The sequence below is a fragment of the Nipponia nippon genome, unplaced genomic scaffold (genome assembly GCF_047370975.1).
Source record: "Nipponia nippon isolate SJK-2023a ecotype South Korea unplaced genomic scaffold, ASM4737097v1 scaffold_33, whole genome shotgun sequence".
Lineage (NCBI taxonomy): Eukaryota > Metazoa > Chordata > Aves > Pelecaniformes > Threskiornithidae > Nipponia > Nipponia nippon.
Genome location: NW_028262351.1, coordinates 5,332,752 through 5,356,753, shown reverse-complemented (window position 1 = coordinate 5,356,753; position 24,002 = coordinate 5,332,752). Strand labels below are relative to the sequence as shown.

The 24,002-nt window shown below is 36.7% G+C and overlaps 1 protein-coding gene across 22 annotated transcripts in view; it reads right to left on the bottom strand.

The window, feature by feature from the left end:
• Positions 1–367: 367 nt before the first annotated feature.
• Positions 368–24,002, bottom strand: part of LOC104015306 (adenomatous polyposis coli protein-like) — a 177,676-nt gene continuing 154,041 nt past the window's right edge. For 15 of the 22 annotated variants that reach the window (XM_087770708.1, XM_087770706.1, XM_087770717.1 and 12 more), the window contains 8 exons: positions 21,528–21,650; positions 17,524–17,902; positions 16,126–16,221; positions 14,583–14,722; positions 12,188–12,265; positions 11,505–11,621; positions 10,378–10,592; positions 368–9,861 (listed from right to left, as the gene is read on the bottom strand). In XM_087770708.1, coding sequence (XP_087626834.1) covers positions 3,306–9,861; positions 10,378–10,592; positions 11,505–11,621; positions 12,188–12,265; positions 14,583–14,722; positions 16,126–16,221; positions 17,524–17,902; positions 21,528–21,650 — 7,704 coding nt within the window. In that variant the 3' untranslated portion in view covers positions 368–3,305. Of the gene's footprint in view, positions 9,862–10,377; positions 10,593–11,504; positions 11,622–12,187; positions 12,266–13,681; positions 13,875–14,582; positions 14,723–16,125; positions 16,222–17,523; positions 17,903–21,527; positions 21,651–24,002 lie in introns of those variants that run through there. The other 7 variants (XM_087770709.1, XM_087770710.1, XM_087770722.1 and 4 more) reach the window with 6 other exon arrangements.

Sequence of the window (24,002 nt, the reverse complement as noted above, 5' to 3'; positions counted from 1 at the left end):
CCTTCTTGTAGAGGGGTGTCATGTTTGCTAGCTTCCAGTCATCCGGGACCTCCCCGGTTGACCAGGACTGCTGATAAATAATGGAGAGTGGCCTGGCCAGCTCCTCTGCCTGCTCCCTCAGTATCCTCGGGTGGATCCCATCTGGCCCCATGGACTTGCGCGCATCCAGGTGGAGGAGCAGGTCAGTGACTGCCACCTCTTCGACAACTGGGACTTCACTCTGCGTCCTATCTCCATCTCCCAGCTCAGGGGCCTGAAAAATCCGAGGATGACCAGTCTGACTATTAAAGACTGAGGCAAAGAAGGCATTAAGTACCTCTGCCTTCTCCTCATCCTTCGTGGCAAGGTTACCTTCTGCATCCAACAAAGGAGGGAGATTCTCCCTGGCCCTCCTTTTGTCACTGATTTATTTATTTATTTATTTATTTATTTATTTATTTTATTTATTTATTTATTTCCAGCATCATCCATTTTTATAGTTAAGCTTAGAACATAACTTTGTATCCGAATCACTAACATAAATCAAACATCATGGATGTCCTTAAGTATTCAAAAAGGCTCTTAATGGGTACTAAGCATTTTAGATATAGAGAAATGTAGGTCTGGAAGGGATTTCAAAAGGTCACCTAAGCATACAGTCACCTCTGCATACAGGCAATATGAAATATACTGAAGTCCATCCCTGAGAGATGTTTGCTAAACCTCTTCTTAAAACTTTTATAATGAAAATTTAACAACTCCCATGGGAAGCATATTTTAGTGTTTCACTACCCTTATAGTTGGAAAGTTTATCTTACCTATCTTTGCTACAAATATAGGCTAGTTATGAGGATATTAAGAGAAACTTCCCAATTATAATGATCATGAAGTACCTCCAAGACTACCTAGAGAAGCCATTATAATTTTCAAAGACATTCTGGTGTTTGATACACATACAGTTATTTAGTTATAAAACTGAAATCAGAATTTCTTTATATGGATTCAATTTAACTTTAAACTCTTAAATCAACAGGATGTAGATGTAAAGCTGATGTCAAATGATAATCCTGGATTACATGGTATACCTTCAAATTAATAGTTAAAAACCCAGCACAAAAAAAATATCACATCATTTATAAGAAAGATTTTCTTGCATTTTAAACACAGGGATGGTGTTCTGTATTCTGCTCCAGTGCAGTCTTGACTTTGAACAAATTGCATAATCTCTCTCTGTCTCTATTTCATCTTTAAAAGGACAATAACATTCATATCAAAGGTTTTGTGAGGACTACTATATAGAAAATATTTTATATGCTAACATGAGGAGTGCTGTTTGTTTACAGATTCACCAGATGATACAGAAGTATGGCACGTCTATAAGCAAATTTGATGGGAGACAAAGAACAAAAGAGCAAATAAGATACCACTTCTTCCAAAAAGATATTTTGGTATTGGCTTTTAAACTAATCTAAATTGATTTCTGTCTGCTGATAGTATCTCATTTCTGTTCATAAACAGTGCATGACATATGCTGAATTTAAGATAAAAATAGATTCATTTCAATATCAGATGGAGTACAAAAGCCACAGATGTGATACAGTCTGCAACTGTGTTAAAGATACCATAAAGTTAAATTGCTCTATTTCAGTGCTTCCAGAAATCAGGGCATTTTGAATCCTGATTACCAATCATTTAGAATGCTAACTTTAGAATAGTCAAGTTAAGATACAACAAAACTGAGATACCATTTCATGGTTCATTCAGTCATGCACAAAATAGCAAATGTTATGTTCTCTCCTAAGCATTTCTACCTTGAACCAAATCTCATCTAAATTCAGGCTATATTTTTAAAGGTTTTAGCACAAACCATATTCACATCAAAAAGGCTTGAGGCAGCAAATGTCCTAGTTTCCATATAAAACTTTTTCTACTATGATAACAAATTCCTTGTCATAGGGATTTTGCAATATTTTCCCTTGATTGTATTTTAAAAATAAATAAATAACGAATTAAGATTTCAAATAGAATTAAAGTCTTATAGTCACTATTTCACATTCTACATTATTTTCCCCAATTAAAAGTAATATTTAGAAAACAAAAGTTGGTGGTGTTTTTTTTTTTTAAATCTAGTATTGTTTCAGGCTTGCAGTCGTGAAAACAATTATACTGCTTTGTTTCTGGAAATACCCTGCTTTTAGCCTTGTTATGCACCTGAGATGTGTCAAACTGTCTCAATTACAAATATAGTACAGAAGACCTAGGGCCTGATCCTGCAATGGTTATAAGCATCCTACAACAGCCATTTGTCAGTGATAAAGAAGAGTGAATATTGGAGGTGCAAGATTCTGCTGGATCAGGCCTTAAGTGTAAGTGCATTATACAACACATTATAAGGTGATATCTCAAAATAAAATGCTGTGGTTTTATGTAATGCAGAAGTAACACATACAATTTACATATAGTAATAATTTATTCTGAAATGTTCATTTTAGTCTCTGTTGAGACATCACCCATGTCTCATTAATAGAAGAGCAGCCACCTCACTTCAAGTACCAGAATATATAACAAGTTACAGCATAGCAAAAAAATTCTACTTACTTTAAGACAAAATCTAGTTCAGGTAAAGTAATTTTGTTCAAGGTTTTACAGTTACACAGTTGTCCGTTTTTTTGTGGAACACAAAGAAAGTGTAAATTGTTACACCATAACTATCTATGCACATTATGTGACCACAGAAATATTAATCATTACTTCAGAAAATGAACCATCAGTTCTATTCATGCAGAAAAGCAGGCTGGGAAAGCTTCTTCAGCAAAAACCATAGTACTGTGAATTTCACAGCCACATGATTAATTATTGTGTTAGAAGGACTCACAAATACTAAAACTGAGTTACTTTTGTGCATAAATAATACCAACTCTTCCCTGATGTAGTTTAGTCAGTCTGTAATCCATAAACAATTGATAAAGCAATATGACTGTATCATCTCTATCTGTAATGCTCATGATATCAAAACAAGCAATGCTTAAAGGATTATGGGATGGGATGCTAATTAAATATGATAAACATAATGTACAAATATAATTGCATTAGCAATTTTATTCCAAGCTGTCAGTTAGGCATTCCTCCAAAATATTACTGGTGAAGACAAAGTACACTATCAAATATGGCTTCCAGAACAAGGACCCTCTAACAAGAATCAAACCTATTTACAAAAGATAAAAACAAATAAAACCAACACCCAGTCTTTTAAAGTTTCATTTGAAACAAAATTTCTAAATAGCTGCTGTATATAATATGTCAATTGCATTTATTTTTTGATGTACTTAAACAGAAGTCACAAGGTAAGAGCCAGAATGACATTTAGGACTCTGAGTTCCGCTGGAGTCTGTATTTTCAGTCTTTGAGTCACGTTTCTTTGTGCTGTTATTTATTGGTGTTGGTATTTGTGATGGCTGAGCAGAACTGTTGTCCGCACTACCCTTCCTGGGGCTTGGACTGTAGTTGAAAGGAGTCACTCTTGCTGCAACAGTACCACTGGGGGAGTTATGTTTGCTTGAGCTACTGGAACTGAATGGTGTATGCTCACTAACAGTACTTTCATTATTTTCTGGTGCAGGAACAGGATTATTCTTTACAGGTTTTGCTTCCGTTCCTTTCTTTTCTGGACCGTCTATCTGAAAGAAAGAGTTTGGACATTTTTCTAAACCAATGGTACAAACAGGAACATTTCCATTCCCTGGATTTTGTTTTTCATTAATCTCTTTAGAATCTTTATCATTCACACTCCCTTTCTCTGAAACACTGTAAATAACAGGGGGAGTATTTCCAGTTGGGGATCTTCCAGATCGAGAATTATTAATAGGGCAGTCCTCTATCCTTACCCACACATCCTCTGTCTTAGAGACAGCTGGTGCCATCTGATAAATTAGAGTTTTGGAATCAGAGTCATTTGTTGCACCTGAGGAAGAATACTGAGGATCATTCATTATTTGAGGAATTTCATTTTCTTTTATTTTTCTCCAAGTACCTTTTGCTGGTGCTTGACTTTCTTTACTTTGTTTGTGTCTAGAAACAGAACTTCCATGTTGCTTTTCATCTTCACTTTTTGCCTTTTCACTGGATTCTGAAGAAGCTGAAAGAATTGAGGAAGAACTTCCAGTTCTTCTCCAAGTGCTTACACGAGGAAGTGATGAGGAATGCTTACTATGTTCACGCTTCCATGTTCCTGATCTATTGATTGGCAATCTAGATGGACTCTCAGAATGAGAACGAGCTATGTCATGACATTTTGCTGGTCTCCCATCATATTCTACAGAAGGACTCAGATTAGGGGGTACATTTTGCCAACCACTAGTCTGGGCAGTTAAATGAGTGGATAAAGACATATCAGGAAGAGATGGACTTAAAACTGGAGTCTGTATTTGGGACCTAGTGGGAGAGCCTGGCCTGTAAGGAGACTGAGATTCAAATGAAGCATACTCTTCTAATTTCTGTCTTAGATTTGGACTTGAAGCTTCTTTAATAAAAGTTGACTGACGAACCAGAACAGGTCTTTCAGATCTGTCAGATTCACTTCCGCTAGATTTTGTGGATGACATTCTGGATAGTTCAGCCTTTTTGTTTGATCCACCACTATTGAGAATTTGGTTTAATCCTTTTGAAGCAGACTCACTTCTGGGAATGCCACTGGTACTCTTAGGTAAGGCAGTTTGCTTTGTAAGGTTTTGCTGGCTCATCTGCCTGCCTGGTGCTGTATATAACATTCTTCCTGAACTTGAAGATTTAGTTGAAGCTGTACTAGGAGATGATGTCCTTGGCAACTGAGACAGTTTGTTGGGAGGACTTATACCATTTCTTCCTGGGGAAATTGAGTTTCGGCCTGGAGATTGCAGAGGCCTGCTTAATAGCTGCTGTTGAGGTCTAGAAGGAGTGGAGTCTCTAGATCCTGATCGAGAAGGTCCTTTACTTGATCCACTCTGTTGAGATGGTTGCCTAGTTACAGGAGCTGACTCAGGTTTCACTGATGACTTGACTCCTCTTGGAGAACTAACGGAACTTTGGCCTTCACTGGGACTCTTGGAGTTTATATTTTTTAGTGGGGGACCTTTTTTGGAAACAGGACTAGTACTTGAGGAACTATTTCGAACTCCTGGAATATGAATCATTGTCCTACCACGTGAAATTGAAGTCATACTTGTTTGCTGTGGTTGCTTTAACTGGCTTGAAACTTCTGAATTGGAGCAAGCTTTTCCTGTAATTATACTTTTATATACTTTTTTTCCTCCTTTGATTCCCTTATTTTCAGATTCTATTTTTTTAGACTCCAATGTACTCTTCTCCCCTGGCTTAAGAATTCTTGGACCTTTATTACTAGTAAAAAGCTTTTCTTCTTGGTCTGGGGTAAGATGAAATGGTGATCCTAGAGAAATACCAGATTTTAATGAAAGGATAGAGTCAGAGTCTGATGAAGCTTGTCTAGTCAGTGATGCAGCAGCTGCAGCTTGATGCAAGCTACTAACTATAGAATTTGCACCTTCTTGTATAGCTTTCCAATCAAAGTTCTCTGAATCAGGTGAGAAACCATGTTCTGAATCCAGCCTCTGTATCTCTCTCAAATCCAGTGTTAAATCTTCTGCCAATATATCACCCATATTTCTGGAATTATTTTTTTCACATTCACTCTTTACTTTTGAGGTTTTTTTCTTTTTAGGCATAGCAGAACTAATGCATTCCTGCAACAGATCATCTTCTGAGTCAATACTAAGAGAACTCAGAGAGCTGTTTCTAGAGAAACATACAGGAGTATCTTCAACATGAAATGATTTAGGTGCATAACCAGAAGTCTGTGGTCTATTTGATTCTATTTGTGAATCAGAAGCCTCAGTTTGTTTTGCAGGTTCATTTTCTTTGTTGTTGTTTTCTTGATCAATATCACTGAGAGAACTAAGAGATGAATTGCGAGAAAAACATACAGGTGTGTTTTCGATAGCAAAATTCTGCATTTTCTCATCTTTAGCTGCTCCTCTGTCTAGAATATCTTTAGTTGACTGAGAGAAAGTTTTAGGTCGGCTTCTGCCTGTTGGGTATTTTTGACAAACTTGTGTCCTATTACTTGGTTGCTGATTTGAAGACTGTTCTGTTTTAGTGCAGTCTTCAGTTTCTGTTTCCTTTGCTTTTCCTTTTCGCAATTCTGCCTTCTCCCTTGAAAGGTCAACATCATCGTCATCAAAATCTAAAGAACTTAGGGAATCATTCCGTGAAAAACAATAAGGAGTTCCCTCAATAGGCGTGTAATGATGAGGGGAATCAAATGCAAAGCTTCCTTTTACATGCTCTTCATTATTTGGAAGTTTGTCATTAAAATATCTTGAATTATTTTTAAGATTCTGTTTCTTTGTGTCTCTGTTCTCTGAATAGCTTCTTTCATTATTAATATAGCTTTTAGGCTCTGTGTTTTTTCTTACACGTGCTCTATATTCATTATTTTGGGGAATGGGCTTTACTGGTGATGTTAGCTTCTTTTTATCACATTCTGACTGATTTTTGTTACTTACAGATAAAGATGCTTGTTGAATTTGATCCATTATCTTCTTCACTCTGAAAGGTTTGTGACTTTTTCCTTTTGGCATAGCTGAGTTAATACATTTGGCTAGAATATCACCCTCTTCTGTTTTGTCATCATCCAGTCCTGGGGCAGTCCTAGTTGAGCTTTTTGCTCTCCAAGAGTCATCTGTACTTATACCTTCTGTAGGAATGGTGTCTCTCTTTTCAAACTCCCCTGACTCTGCCCTTGTACCCACATTCTCTACACTGGCCAACTCATTTGGTAGTGATTCTATTGTGAGGTCACTCAAAGATGTAGCTGTTGAAAAATTTATTGGTGTATCCTCAACAAAATATACCTGTGGCATATCATCTCCAGGTGTAAAACTCACACACTTTTGGGATTGCAGTCCAGTTTGTGAAGGCAAAAGTTTGTAAACTGGCAGTTGGCTTGGCTTTCTGGTTACAGGATGAGGTATTTTTGAAGCAGATGCTTGAGAAGGCTTTTTGGCTTTACGTGAAGATTTTGTTGGCATTGCAGAAATAATACATTCTTCCAATATTTCAATATCATCATCATCAGAATCATCCATAATGTCTTTTTCTGCTTCAGTAGGCTTCTCTGCTTTCTTCTTTTGGTTATCCTTTGTATCATCTGGCTGTTCAGGTTCTGCTTCATTTCCATGTTCATTTTCATGTACAGGAGGCATTATTCTTAACTCTACATCTTTCTGTATAAACGGTTCATCAAGACTCAGACCACTTAGGCTAGAAGAGCAAGAAAATCCATCTGGTGTACTTTCTGTGGCAAAATGTAATAATGTATCAGCATCTGGCAGTACCTGAACTCTTTGAACAGCTTCATTTATAGCTACCTGTCTAGGACCAGACCCTCTCTTTTCTACATTAGGTACTTTGCCTTTAGCTACTTCCCTTTTTACTTGAGCTCCTTGAGCAGGGGGTGGAGTTTTACTTCTGCTTGGAGGCACTGTTTGTCCAGGGCTGTCTGGAAGATCACTGGGACTTATAATACCACTTACCATTCCACTGCAAGGCTCACTTTGAACTGAACTAGCAATTGAACGGCTTTCAAAACTATCCAGGGAACTTACAGAAGTACATCTGCTAAACATGAGTGGAGTCTCCTGCACATAATGTTCTGGTGGACTTTTAGGAGTGTGTGCACCACTCTTTGAGGGAGATTTGGCACCTGAAGAAAATTCAACAGCTTTATGTCTAGAAGAGTCAGAAGGAGATAAACTAGGAGTCTGAAGTCTACTAGATTTTGTTCTGATGTGCTGAGATGCTGATGCAACTTCACTTACTGCACCTTCTGTAGACAGAATCCCACTGTTTTCCTTTAGTTCTGCTATCTGTAATGTGTTATTAGCATCTGTCACATGTGTGGATTGATCACGTCCTATTTCATCTTCAGCTGATGACAAAGATGACAAAGAGCTACACCTTGAAAAACATATTGGTGTATCTTCCACACAGTAAGTTTGTATGGTTTCCTGATTAATAGAGGGAGTCTTACAGGAGGCAGTCTTTTGAGCATGACTGCTTCTACTCTGTGCAGAACTTGGGTGAAGCTGATTATGTCCCTCTGAACTACCTGAAGGGGTTGATATGTTCCCACAGCTTGTGGAAATATGGTCAGTTTTAGTGCTTTGCACTGATGAACTGTTTGAAAAAGTAAAAGATGGCTTCTGAGAAGAGGGAGGAACTTCTGTTGAATATTTTAGACTATAATCAATAGGCTGATCAACATGATGTTCCTCTTCATTGTACTTTATGCTATAATTGGTCGGTCTGTCTTCTTCCTCTTTGTGTTGTTCCTCCTCAGAGCAGCGTTCACTATAGTTGTTTGGCTTATCATTGTCATAATCATCAACCTGGCACAAGGACTGGTTTACTTTCTGATTCATTCCAAGAGTCGAGCCTACTCTGCTATGCTCTGAACCATTGGATCCTCTTGATCTAAAAGAAGAAACACACTCTTGCTGTCCAAAAGGTGACTGATATTTCATGCGCTTATCATCTCCACTTTCAGTATACATGGAATAAGTTGCATTTTGGCTCCTTAACTGCCTTTGTTCATTTTGTTTTATTTCATCATCTATTATATGCTTAGGCCTTGCCCATCTTTCATTCTGAGAGGGACTTTGCCTTCCAGAATTTAACTGTTCATCCGAATATTTAAGACTATAATTAATAGGAGTGTCTAGCTCTTCATCATTGTCATCCATATGATTTGCACTATGTATCTTATGTGCCAAGTCAGCTGGGTATTGACCATAACTACGAAATTTACTTTCATCATCTTCCGAGTAAGATTCAATGGAAGGTTTCATTTGGCCTCTTTTACCATAGCCATCACTGCTACTGACACTATTTAAACTATCATTTGAAGCTCTCTTGTATTCCATTTTTGTATAAAGCATAGGACATGTCCTGTTTGAATTCTCAGATTTAGGAAAGTATGTATTTGAGTGAGTATGGGCAGCAGCTGTTCTTCTTGGGACATTTCTGTCTTCTGTCAAACAGTGCATTTCAGAAGTGGAACAAGAATTTCTGTCTTCTTGTGGAATATGCATGCTTTTTGCTTCTTCCATAACTTTGGCAATCTGAGCTGCAGCAGTAATCTGCATTCCTATTCTCTTAGAGGAGTTCCCAGTATTCTCTGTAGTTGGATGATAGCTATTTAAACCTACTGCTCCATCCCTATCGAGACTTCTGTCTTCCTCAGACTGAGAGTTTTCTATGTTTCCTCTACTAAAGGAAGAGGAGCCAGGCAATACTGCGGCATTTAAATATGGTGAAAGTACAGTCATATGACCAGTATTAAAACTCTCTGATCTGCAAATCCCATCATCATGTTGACTGGAATCCAGAACGTACTCATTGTAAATATTTTGCTTATGTCTCTGTTTATTATGGTGAGATGCTTTTGGGCTTAAATTATCTATGTTGTCAAAAGTCTCTGATAAATGCTGAGCATCTAATTCTGCTTCCAGTGCCTTTTGTTTTCTAACATGAAGAGATGGTAAGCTTGATCCTGGAGACATAATGTTGGCATCCTTATATTTTGCTGGCCTATTTGCCATCAGGTTTCTTAGAGCTGCAGCACTGCCCATTGCTATCATTTTGTGTTTTGAGTGAATGAGATTTTTGAGCATGCTCACTGCTCCCATGTCCCACAGCGCCTCCTGATCTTTTGCATTTCGTGCAGAAAGATTCCACAGGGTCCCACATGCATTACTGACTATTGTCAAACTGTGTGACTTCAAATGCTGTAACAAGGTTTGTAAGCAGCTGTTCTCTCGCAAGATTTGCCTGGTGTTGAGTGATTGAGAACAAAAATCAGTAAGTGGCATTTCAAAAGGATAACAGACAAAGCAAACCAAAAACCTATTATGCTATAGGCAAGTTTAATCCATAGTAAGGATAATTATGAATTCTTCAGTGCAAATTTATCTTATTTTTTCCTCAAGTTTTCATCTGAATGTTAAACAAATCCTATACAAATACGAACAGTTTGCTCCCACACTATCCTCTCTGTATAAACCATTCCAGGTGGTTTCCTATGGCTGATAAGAACTTATGAATTTCCTCTCTCTTTCCAGGAAAAGCTTTTAGTACAATTAATCATTTAACAAGCAGCAGATATATTAATCCTTTTGCATATTCCTGTTATCTAAATTAAATACTTGCCTTATCAAATCCATTAAAAAATGAATGCTTAATTACTATGCTTAAAACATGCATTCATATTAAGACTTGGTCATACAAACTATTAAATATACTTTTGGTACCACTACTGATTCTCAGAAAAATAGAAAGTATATTCACCTGTGGTCCTCATTAGTAGCAATTAAGCTAGAAACATTTCTTAATATTCCTCCTCCACTTTCTATGATGGCTAAAGTGTTTGTTTGGCTCCGGTATGTCAGTGTACCAACTAGAAATGCAAGAGCACCATCAACAGCACATATATCACCTTTGTTCTCAGTACAGTGTGCTGACAAATTCCATAAGGCACTCAAAATGCTTTTTAGGGTGGATTCCTAGGAGAATAATAAAATGACAGAATTAGAGAGTTTTCAACTATTGATCATAAGCCCTCAGAAGTATGTAAGTTAGCTTCAAGGAGGTAGTGACAAACTCATTTTTCTAGCTCTCATGGATGCAAAGATAGCTTTGAAAATGTGAACCAAGAATAACCTAAAGAAATAATTCCTGCTGAACCTGCACACAGTCTAAAAATACAGCTCAGAGACACAAACTGCCTCTCTTATTCTAATCCAGATTTGCAAATAACAGAATTCATTGACCATGGAATTTAGCTTCTTTCAGTTCACTGCAGAATTTGATTTTTGATTGGCATGAAAATGAAGTGTGTTTCAGGCTCTGCTTTCTGTACTGTTAAACTAGAGGCAAGCAGCAGTGCACACATAACTACTTTTGTTTGCTTCTCTCTCCTTCCCTCAGCTATGGATTTGCTATTGCTTGCTAGAAAGTTTCAGAAGAATGCGCCACAATACTTGTCAGCTGCCATAACAGTAAAAAGTTTGTAGATTAGCTGGCAGGGGACACTGGAATGGCATATAATCCTGTTGGGATATCAAGTAGACATCTCTAGAATGACAAATTCACAAAATCAGAAGATCATTTTATTAAAATTGCAAAATTATAAAAAAGGCTATTGGAACAGCACAGCTCATGAAACTGAAGAGTGAAAGCTATCAACCCTTGTAAATAAAATTACAGAAACACTAGTAGTTCTCAGATGTCATTGCTACGTTGTGATCTGCTGCCCAGTTAACTCGAAGCAATTCTCTTCTTCAAAGGAAAGTACCTGAAACACCGCAAATATTTGACTAACTGCTTATGTCAAAAAAGGATAACAATATTTGTATTTTGTGTAAAATTAATGCAATCTCTCCAAAATTTATCTCATAATCATTTATATACGATACCTTCTTAACTTCTAAAGCACATTCCATCAATGCTTTCACACTTCCAACTTCACGTAGAGTCTTTTTACTGTTTACATCTGCTCGCCAGGACAAGTTCCTCAAAACACTTGCAATGACCTGCAAAACATGAAAGAAAAATAATGTATCTCAAAATAGCTACTCCTTTAGTAGGCTATCAGCATTTCCTCCTGGATTTCTGGAACACTAGAATTCATTAACAGTGGCAATGTTCAGTTGCTGAACTAGCTTTTTTGCTGAAATTCACTTTTTGTTCTATTGCCAGCTAGACTGTCCTAAGATTTCAGTATGAAGTTTGATCAAAGGTACTGGCTTTTATGTATAAAATAAATAAAGATTTGAAAGCAGGTTCCCTGCTTTCCACACTGCCTGAAAAATTGGACCAAAAACTCAGATTTGTGCTCTGCTCTGATGTCTGCTGTAGACTTATTATGCAGTCTCAGGAGAGAGATTTATATAATCTTTTTCCTCAGCTTTTCCACTTGTAAAATAGGACAATCATACTAACCTGTCCCTCATATAAAAATAACTCATGGAGAGGCCAAATGAGTGGAAAGAAAGGGAAGCAGAAATATAAAATTTTAATACTCAATGAAATTGAAGGGATGCAAGATGATGGAAATGTGCAAGCCAAGGAAATATTTAATCTCAAAAGGATGAAGTACCTGCTGCAAGTCTTCACTTTCAGACTTCAATTGGGCTACAAGAGCTCTCATGCAGTCCTTCATAGAACATAATGTAGCCTATTAGGAATCAGGAGAAAAAAGAAAATAAAGAGAGTATTAAATGACACATTAGGTGGCTTGATTCTTTGATATTTTAAGCTATTCATCTCTGAAGTTCAAAAAACCTTAGTAAAATGTTTCCAGTAACAGATATTTGATCTACAGTTATTAAAATGTTAAGCATAAATATCAGTTTCTATTCTGGGAAATACATAAGTGGTGAAATTGTGCTAAATTTTATACTTTTGACAACAAGTCTAGGACCAAATCTGGAACACTAATAGTTTAGAAGCCTTCTTCACTATGTCCCAGATATGAAACTGGACACTCACCTGTAAGTTGGAGATGTGTTGTTACCTGATGTCTATTGAGTCTCAAATCATACTTTTTCTTTCAAATATACATAATATGAAAATATGACAATTTAAAACTGACACAAATACAACAATATTCCCGACTTCTTGAAGACCAAATTACTTTTTAAGAATACACTAGTAATTGAAAAACTGTAAGGCTTACATTAGAAAATGTTTGTGACAAAGCACAATTAAAAATTCTTCAAAAACAAAAGTATGTTAGAAATGCATTATTCATTAGCTGGATAATACATACATTTACATCACTGAATAGGTTTCTTTGTGCTATAAACCCAATAACTGCAGCCTTGCAGCAATTACTGATTTTAAGAGGCAGTATTTTGTGAAGCACTTCATTTGTAGGAGGGATTTGTTTCACTCTGTTTAAAACTGGGAACAAAAAGTGATTAGTATGAAATCTGGTTTTATTTTTGCAGAATCACAGAATGGTTGAGGTTGGAAGGGATCTCCAGAGGTCATCTGGTCCAACCCCCCTGCTCAAGCAGAGCCACCTGGAGCCAGTTGCCCAAGACCATATCCAGATGGCTTTTGAATAACTCCAAGGAGAGAGACTCCATAACCTCTCTGGGCAACCTGTGCCAGTGCTTGGGCACCCTCACAGTGAAAAAGTGTTTCGTGATGTTCAGACAGAACCTCCTGTGTTTCCGTTTGTGCTGTCCTGTCCCTGGACACCACTGAAAAGAGCCTGGCTCTGTCTTCTTTGCACCCTCCCTTCAGGTATTTATATACATTGATGAGATCCCCCCCTCAACCTTCTCTTCTCCAGGCTAAAGAGTCCCAGCCCCCCGCCTGGTGCAGAACAGGATTATACGGCTAGTTACTGGCCTGCAACTAGACTTCGAGCAACTGATCAGCACCCTCTGGGCCCGGCTGTTCAGCCAGTTCTCAGTCCACCTCACTGTCTGCTCATCCAGCCCATACTTCATCAGCTTCTCTATGATGATCTGTGTCACCAGGTCCCCGTCTCCTTCAGCAGCAGGCCCACATTTTCCCTAGTCATCTTTTTGTCACCTATGTACTTAGAGAAGCCCTTCTTGTTGCCTTTGACATCCCTCACCATATTCAACTCCAGGTGGGCTTTGGCTTTCCTAACCACGTCTCTGCAAGCTCAGATAGTGTCTCTATATTCCTCTCAGGTTAACTGTCTCTGCTTCCACCTTCTGTATACTTCCTTTTCATATCTGAGTTTTGTCAGGAGCTCTTTTGTTCATCCATGCAGGCCTCCTGGCATTTTTGCTTGACTTCCTGCTTGTTGGGATGGAATTTTCATTCACTCTTGAAGTGTCTTCCATTAGAGTAGAAAGATAAAAGTCTTGTCAGAATGAAGTTATTTGAAGATCCATGTCTTGGAAAACTCTGGGGCAAGAAATTATTAAAACTTTATATCTTTTGAAAGCAAAGTCCTTGGTAGAAATTAGGGAATCTATTTTCTCCAGTCATTTGAAATAGCACTCATTATGAGCCAGACATGCTCCAAACATTTAAGAAAGAGGATCCAGGCTGAAGAGATTTGCAAAAATTTCTCATACAGTAATAATATAAGTAAATAAGTGATAACTTTACAAAATTTGACTAAATTAACAGGTTTAGTTCAAAATTCTCAGAAAAAAATCTATTATCCATAATCTTTGGTACTTTATGGAAAGATCTAGCACATTGTTTACACAAAAATAAAGCCAATAGATAAAATCTTTACTTTCAGTGACAAAATAGAAGTAACTTAATTTAATATGAAAGCTGATACTATACTTTTATGATATAACATTCAGTTTGTGCTCTGTGTTAGGAACAGGATGGAATGACAAAGTTTTGGGGGAATTTCTGTGTCGAGCCGAAATGCAATATCTATCCCAGAAATGCAATATCCTATCCCAGAGATTTTCATCATCTTTCTGAGAACTACAAGTCAAACACAGCTATGAACTGAAATTATTGTATATTTGAAATTCTATTTTTACCTTGTTTGCCACATCTCCAAAAGTCAAGTTTGTCAGAGCCATTCCAGCATACCTCCTTAATGTAACACTATAGTGGTCATTTGTAAGTCCATACATTTCACAATCCACTTGCAACAGTTCTGCAATGGCCTGCAAACCTCCTTTAAAAATAAATAAATAAATAATAAAATGAATAATAATAAACAATACTACTATTACTAATAAATTTCAATCCTAATATCAAGAATACAGTATACACACATTAAAGAGTAAATTGCATTCATATGTACAGAATATATCTCAAACATCTGAAAACCAAAAGGTTCATAAAGTTAAATAATAATTTCTTAAATACACTGTTAAATAGAATCATAGAATCATAGAATACCAGGTTGGAAGGGATCTCAAGGATCATCTGGTCCAACTTTTCTAGCACAATCTAGATGAGATGCCCCAGCACCCTGGTCCAGCTGAGTCTTAAACATGTTCAGCATAGCGGAGTCTACCACTTCCCTGGGGAGATTATTCCAGTGGTTGACTGTTCTCATTGTGAAAAATTTACCTCTCGTGTCCAATTGGAATCTCCCTGGGAGTAACTTGTACCCGTTACCCCTTGTCTTCACCATGTGACTCCTTGTAAAAAGGGAGTCTCCATCTTCTTTGTAGCTCCCCTTTAAGTACTAGTACATGGTGATGAGAGCACCTCTAAGCCTCCTTTTCTCAAGGCTGAACAAGCCCAGCTCTCTCAGCCTATCCTCATATGGCAGGCTTCCCAGACCCTTGATCATCTTGGTGGCCCTTCTCTGGACCCCCTCCAGCCTGTCCACATCTTTTTTGTATAATGGGGACCAGAACTGTACACAGTATTCCAGGTGTTGAATATTGACTCTGGATCTTGAATTGTGTGCTTAGTACAAGCTGAAAGGTATGGTAGCATGATGTTGAGATTTTGGGGCAAGATGAGAACAGAAGCATTTATGAAGAGGTAAGAAGCACACCCATCTTTTAATTCCACCCAGTCAAAATCACATTTGACTGATGAACTCACACCAATTACATAAAAGGTTATTCAGTAAATCTGATAATTATTAATTTAATAATTATTATTACTGAATCTTATTATCCCAGAAAAAATACATATAAATTTTTCAGTAATAATGAAAAGTGGCAAATTAAGGAAACTTGCATGCACAGAATTCACTGAAGATGGACTAAAGCATTCAGGCTGTTATACAGGAACCAATATGTTGAACTCATGACGCAAAAAACCCTCAGAAAATAGTCTCCATTATAAGTCCAATACTTCTAAAATTGCAAATATTTCCAGGATACGAATACCCTTCCAAAAATCACAGATCATGCCAGATATAAGAGTAACTTGCATAACAGCCCATCCACTAGGAAACAGTCTAGCTATAAGTTCATTTAAACTGCAAACTGCATCAATCGGAGTTTAAACTAGTGGTTAACAAAAAAAAAGCCACATATTCAGTGAGGTATACAAGAATGTCCGCATTTTCAGGAAGCATCTCAAAGGAAGTTAGAGAAACACATTTAGTCTTACCAAGCTCATTCATGGCATGCCTGTGTTCTTCATCAAATGAAAGTTTCATCAAAACACACACGGCAGGACAGATTTGATGATCGACTGGAGCTGGCACTGATCAGGAAATAGGTAACTATTAGTATTTCTCAGGTGTATAATTTTGTCTAGATTATAAGGTTTCCAAAGAGAATCTAATCTTAAAATAAATAAAGTGCATTTTTTTTCAGGGTTTGTATCTTCCCAGTAACTCAAGAACAGACAGTTAATTAAAAACATTACTAATAAATGTGAGTACACAGAGGCTTGAATATGTGCACATACAACCAGGATTACATATATGTACTAGAAATATACTTGAAGTTGAAAAGACTCTTTATGGAAAAGAATTTAGGGAGAATTCTGAATGTATGTATTAAGTAAAAAATATGACTTCAAGCACAAAAAAAATATGGAATTAATTTGGAAAAATAATAATCTTAGTGAAACAAATCAGTAAGTTTAAATTTTCTGGCAGCATTAAATAATACAACACCTAAGGTGAAGCTGTTTCTTTGGGTGTTATGTCCTTATAAATGGTTAATTAAGCCCTTTGTTTCATAACAGAACTTTTCAATTTCATAATTTTGTGAGCTAGACTTTCCCTAAAGCACAAATTGTATTCGTACATCTTATTCAGAGACCCACTTCTACAAAATGATTCTTGCAGTGAAATCCAACATACAAACCAGAGCCCACTGATTTCAGTAGTACTTCTGATATAGATGTCTACAGCATATATTTACAAAATGGCAACTTTAATCCTCCCTTACTTCAGAAAAGCAGTTATTGAGTAATCCAGAAGGTTGCATCTTTTTTTAAAAAAAAACAGCTGTTATATGAGAAAACTCCAATTCACTTAAACTGTCACTTCTCTGGTATTTTAACACTGTACTATTTCTTATGTATCACATTCTAAATAATAGTTCACATTATACTGAATAGACTGAGATTATTTAATTTGTGCCCTCTATCACTTTCCTAGATGAAATTTTTATCTTTTGAACACATCTGAATGAAGAGCAATTTGGGATTATTTATTTAGACATATTTCATTATCCATTCAAAGGTAAAATAGCAATGAGTAGAAATTTATGTTTAATTTGTAGATTATAAATATAAAACACTAGAATTATATCTGGAAAGCATACCAAAGCCTATGATTTAAAGAACAAGTTTATAAATGAGATATCATATCTATAATAGATACTATTTCCTGATACTACCTCAACTTGAATATACATAAATAAATGAATAAATATAAAAATAAAAGAAACCTTACATACATTCAACAAGAAGTCAGATTAAAGCTGAATTTTTTGTAAATTCACTGCTTTCAAAATATCTTTTAAACGTCTTTATACAGTTTACAGAACCTACTTGGGGTTTTGTCTTGGTCCATGCCTTCTTCATGTGCCTCCTGCCATTTCCAACACATTTCACAGTAAGCACAGATTTGCTCCAAGAGATGAAGCACACGGATTTCCCGTCTGCCTTGCTTATCATCGGGCTGGGAGTGGATGATGTTATGCAGTGCTGCGCTGGCTCTGGCACGGGCCTCTTTACTACCACGGGAATTTCCTAACAACACAGAGTCTTTATCATTGCCATGTAAAAGCTGGATGAGGAGAGGAAGACATCCAGACTGACGCATAGCTATGCAGCTGTCTTGGGAGCTAGACATCGCTAGCAATGTTCGTGACATGTCATCTTTATCATGAGTACCAAGCATCGACAATAATGAATATACCATTTCCACCTGCAGGTGAAATGATTTTAAAAATACAATTACATTTAAAAAATACATATCAAATTAAAACAAAGTTCTCAATAGCATGCATGAGCAAAAAAGAAAATGTATTTATATAATGGTGCAAGAATTTCATAGAATCATAGAACCATAGAATGGTTTGGGTTGGAAGAGACCATCTAGTTCGAACCCCCCTGCCAGAGACAGGGACATCTTTCACTAGATCAGGTTGCTCAAAGCCCCGTCCAACCTGACCTTGAACACTTCCAACGATGGGGCATCCACAACTTCTCTGGGCACCCTGTTCCAGTGTCTCACCACCCTCACTGTAAAAAATTTCTTCCTTTTATCCAATCTAAATCTACCCTTTTTCAGTTTAAAATCTTTGCCCCTTGTCCTGTTACTACAGGCCCTGGTAAAAAGCCTCTCTCAGTCTTTCTCATAAGCCCCCTTTATATATTGAAAGGCTGCAATAAGGTCTCCCTGCAGCCTTCTCTTCTCCAGGCAGAACAACCCCAACTCTCTCAGCCTTTCCTCATAGGAGAGGTGTTCCATCCCTCTGACCATTTTTGTGGCCCTCCTCTGGACCCGCTCCAACAGGTCCATGTCTTTTTTGTGCTGGAGGCCCCAGAGCTGGATGCCATACTCCAGGTTGGGGTCTCACCAAAGCAGAGTAGAGGGGCAGAATCACTTCCCTCGACCTGCTGGCCACGCTTCTTTTTACACAGCCCAGGATACGATTGGCTTTCTGAGCTGCAAGAACACATTGACGGCTCATGTCCAATTTGTCATCTACCTCATATCCTCAAGTCCTTCTCTGCAGGGTTGCTCTCAATCCATCCATCAACCAGTTTTCTACTACTTTGAAATAATTAAATAAGCACTATTAGTTCTTCACCATTTATAATCTTAATAAATCTCACTTAGTGGTTAAATGGCTAGATAACTGAGTGGTAATTATATCTAACTGTATTAATCTGCAAGACTAATGGCAAAGACTTCTAACTTTCCATTGCACACAAGGATTAAAGAAACATACTAATGAAAGTGCTTTAGTTTGGGAATGCAGTAATATATTTTAAATTAATTTTATCTCAGAAGAGTATATTCTGTATGAATCATACTTTCATGAAAAGATGCTCTTCAGTGAAAAATTATTTGATGCATGGCATTAAATACAGTTACTCCAGACAAGATAAGACCGATTACATTAACTTTTAACATACAAAAAACATACTAAAAAAACTTACACATATTTTAATGTTTTCCATTAAAACTATTTCAAATTAACCAATGAATTTTTGTTATGATGAATGATTTGCATATAGGCCAGATTATTTACAGCTAATGCAAAATTGAAGAGTTAATTTGACACTTTCTTCAAGTTTACAGGGATAAAACCAATGAAGCAAACAAATGCTCATTTAATATATACAGTATAAAGTACTAAGCATTTGTCCAACTAAATCAAGCCATGAAAAACCATCATTACACATTTAACTCAGAGCAACTAAATTTCAAATTAAAAAATAGCAATTTTTGAGGGGTTCCTTTGGCTGCCATATAACAGAGTGGTCAATGCACTATTTGGTTTTTCTTTTGCATTCTGTTTTCTTCAGTAATAGCTTTAGATTGAGAAATGTGTTTGGTTCTTTTAGTGAACTTTTAGTAGAACAATATGATGTACAAGGTAATATTAGATACTATCTAGAAACCCCAAACTCCTAAAGCCAAGAATACAGCAAATTTCAAAATCATAGCACAACATAAATAAACTATCAAAGGAAACTGCAAAGTAGCAGTGAGTATGTTTCTTTAAAATATACCAGCTAAGGAAGAAATGAGACTTGCAGACTGTCATACAAAGTTTTCTAATAATAACTACATTTTTGCACTGGTTACCAGAACAATGAATTATTTAATTTGGTTTCTTCAGAGACTATTCTAATGTCTCTGAAGATGAGTATAAATACCGAGTTATAAAAAAAAATGGATAGCAGTGGGTAGACTAAGCAATAAGTCTGTTAACATGCATTTTTCTAAAGACTAGAATTGCTGAAGCAATAGAAATCTTAAAATTTATAAAATGTTATGATCACATGCAAAATCCGCTGAAATACTCTTGGAGTCAATTTTATGACAGCCTAGCATCCCAGTTTGTAGATCCTTACTTCCTGGTCTGGGAAAAAAATCAAATACAGTAGTAAGACAATCCACTTGGATTCTTAAATGAGAGTGAATTCAGTCTGCTTTATGCATGCCTCTTGACAGACATTTTAAGCAGCAGCTTTAGTCCACAGTTATTTAGATTTGGAAGATAAAGTTTTTTGTCAGAGAATAAAACTATAGAAGCCATCAAAATCTGGCCTCCGGATTTGTGGCACATATAGTACAGGAAAAACTCTAAAATATATACATATATTCTTTATATATACACTACACACAGAAGCATCTCTTTTTGCATCTGTAAATGCTTAAAATCTCTACTGCTTTCCCTTCTTCTCATGCATTAATTTCAAGCTTTTCTTAACCCACAGCACACTAAGATGGACTTATTTATTTGTCTTCTTCCTTCTACGCTCAGTCCCTTTCTCTGCATTCAGGGCTCTCCCCTTGTCTGCACCTTTTGGGAATTCTACACTTTATAATGGGAAGTAGCAAACAGACACTCTAACTAATGTCACCTCCATTTGGTGCATGCATACAATGAAGGGCAGAAATTACAACATAACACTGTTTTAAGGCCCAACGTAACTTAATACTATGTCAAGATCCTGCTTCCCAGAAGACTGGGATCAGCACCACATTGATAATATCAACATTGCTGCTGATGCCAGAGATTGTATAAACTTCAGTGGTTCAGGGACTCAATTGTGTGTTACAGATTTGCCCTTTTTATCTCTCTTCATGCTGCTCGTATATCTTGAGTACATTCTCTATTGTATATCAAGCTTCACCTCTATTTTTTCAGTAACTTTTTAGAATACACTGCAGATATATAAAAAGTTGCTTCAAAAGATGGAAAGATTTCCTATTTCCATTGAGAAAAAGGAAACTGCAGCTAAGAAGATTTAGTTTAGATATTAAAAATTTTAATAGCAAAAACTGAAAAATTGATAGAGATTGCTTATCATTAAAGCTTTTACCAATAGGTTAGACAGCTTTCACATGCTGTCAAGAATGCTCTTGATAAAATTAATGCATTACTGGGAGACATATTAGATGATCTCCTCAAAGTCCCTTCGCATTTCCTATTTTCAATGATTATTCAATTCAAATATTTTAGTCACTATGAGCATTTTCCATTCTCCATTATTCTACGCCGTATTATCTGAATTACTATCGAGACAATGAACAGTCATTTATTACCATCAAGGGCTTACATAACTTTTTTTTAATTTAAATTTCTTAGCAACACACCTGTTTTGAGGACTCAGACTCCAGTAAAATATTCCAAGAACTGCTTTTAAAAGGGTTAGTTTTCATAACGGATTATGCATCAACATCACAAGTTTTTTAGGTACTCAAATAATTTCTTGCAATCAAATTTTCCTTATTGATCATTCAGCTAATATTAGCACTATTAGCAGAAACAATGAGGTTATTGTATTAGTAAAAATGTAGCATTAGCGACCTGTGGTTTGTAATCTTCGGTTACCTTGGTACCCAGATGATTTGTCAGTCTGCGAGGAACAGAATAGTTATTACTAGAGTTCATAACACTGGCTGTCTCATGGTCCATTCGAGCAGCAGAACCCTAAAAATGTAAACAACAACTCAGTATAACACAAAGTCTAACTGCAATACCAACTATTGCCTAAATCTGTTTCAGCCTTGGATGATGAAATCATATTTATAAAAATGAACTATCAGCATGTATTTTGGTTAAGTTAGGTCTACCCACCCTGACATAACTTAGATATCAATGTTAAACTGGGTTTTATTATCCATTTTTCCCCTAAATTCAACCTCAAAGTAGTTATATTTTCAACGGAAGTCTTTTATAATTATTTTTACCAAGAAAAAAGAAGAAGTGGACTTGGCAACAAACTGAATTATGATTTTTACAGAGGGAGAAAAAAGTAGCCTCTACTTTTAGGTCAGATTATATAGTGAGTAGGAATAAGCCTGTACTACCTTCAGAACACCATCAGATATGCAGGAATTGACAAGGAGAGATTCATCTTGACAAGGAGTAACCTACTTGAACGTGTTTTTATCAAAAGCTGATTAACACAGGTGGTTAAATCTTCTATTTTTTAATGAAAAGCTATAAAATAATGCTGACATTATTTGCTGTAATTTCTCTAGAAACTATGGTAGATAGCATGTTTCTACCTATTGTAACAACACCCAGTTATTAACATCTTTGCCCTTTTTTAATCTATTTTGTGTACTTACATCCCCTCTCCCATTTATCCTCTCACACTCTTCTTTGGAGTGGTGTTTGTGTGTGTGTGTTTAGTTCTTTCTTTTTCTCTGCTTCCTGTCTGTGAAGCTTCCTTTACTATGTCCCTCTCTCACAAGAAGATTCCATTCAGTTTGGGGCACTTAAAAATACATTGGAATAGTATACAATTTAAAGGAATATTGTTCTGTTTGTTTCATTGCTGTACTGGGTGAGCTTTATTTTGCCTCGAAATTGAGCTGAGTGCCTTCTTATATTGAAGTTTGCCCAACATTCCATTGTCCTGAGCCTACATCACTGTATTAAGTGACTTTTCCCTGTATTAGCTCTAACAGAAGGAAGACACAATTTCATAAGAGTTCTTAATCCTTTTATATATATCTAGGTGAATATGTTATCCACTGTGATCAAAATAAGTGGTAATATGATAAATATTTATCTGGAGTCATATGTTTGTCCTCTTAACAAAACAGCCCAAATAAAAACTAAACTCCAGAAGTTGAAAAATTACTTCATCTTCTAACTGTTAAACACTAATTGTGAAGGAGTCACAGAAGCAAATTCCTACAAAAACCATAAATATTACTGGACCATATCAGTGATATTTAAGAAGTCATGTACAAAATAATGTATACTATTTTAAATACACAGGTCTTTTAATCTACTGACTTTTAATTTCTGGTGGTTTAACCCCAGCCAGCAACTAAAGCACCACACAGCCGCTCACTCACTCCCCTCACCCCAGTGGGATGGGGAAGAGAATTGGAAGGGTGAAAGTCAGAAAACTCATGGGTTGAGATAAGAACAGTTTAATAACTGAAGTAAAATAAAATAGAATAGTAGTTATAGTAGTAATAATAATAATAACGTAATAATACAATAATAATATACAAAGCAAGTGATATAAACTATACAATTGCTCACCACCCACCGACCGATGCCCAGCATGTCCCTGAGCAGCGATTGCTGCCCCCTGGCCAACTCCCACAGTTTATATACTGAGCATGACATGATACGGAATGGAATATCCCAGCTTCTTGTGCACCTGGCAGAGCATGGGAAGCTGAAAAGTCCTTGACTAGTGTAAACACTACTGAGCAACAACTAAAACATCAGTGTGTTATCAACATTATTCTCATCCTAAATCCAAAACACAGCACTATACCAGCTACTAGGAAGAAAATTAACTCTATCCCAGCTGAAACCAGGACAGTATCCATCCCTTATTCCATACCATCTACATCATGCCCAGGTCCCACACTTTCCAATACATTCCAATTAATCACCACCACTTTTCCTGTCTTTTGATATATACACATAGATATCATTCCCTTAGTCCATGGGCCATCCCTCTAAAATGTCCGTTCAGTTCATTTAGTCCATGACTTTGGGCTCCATCTGTCATAACAGTCCTTCAGGGCAGGAGTGATGGTGTGTGGTGTTGGACTGTTGCATGCTGAAGCCAGTTCTGGTTCCATCACCTCTGCACTTTGCTCAGTTTCCTCAGAGTTCATTCTTCATTACTTCAGGTGATTCTTACTGTATACTGTTGATAGGGCACATAGTAATCATTGAAGTGATGACATCCAGTATTATATAGCAACTAACATTATACAATTCAGTTCATTGGCTATTCTCACACAAAATGAAATCCCCTTGAGGTACACATCGGACTTCCCCATCCTCCCGCATCACCCACCA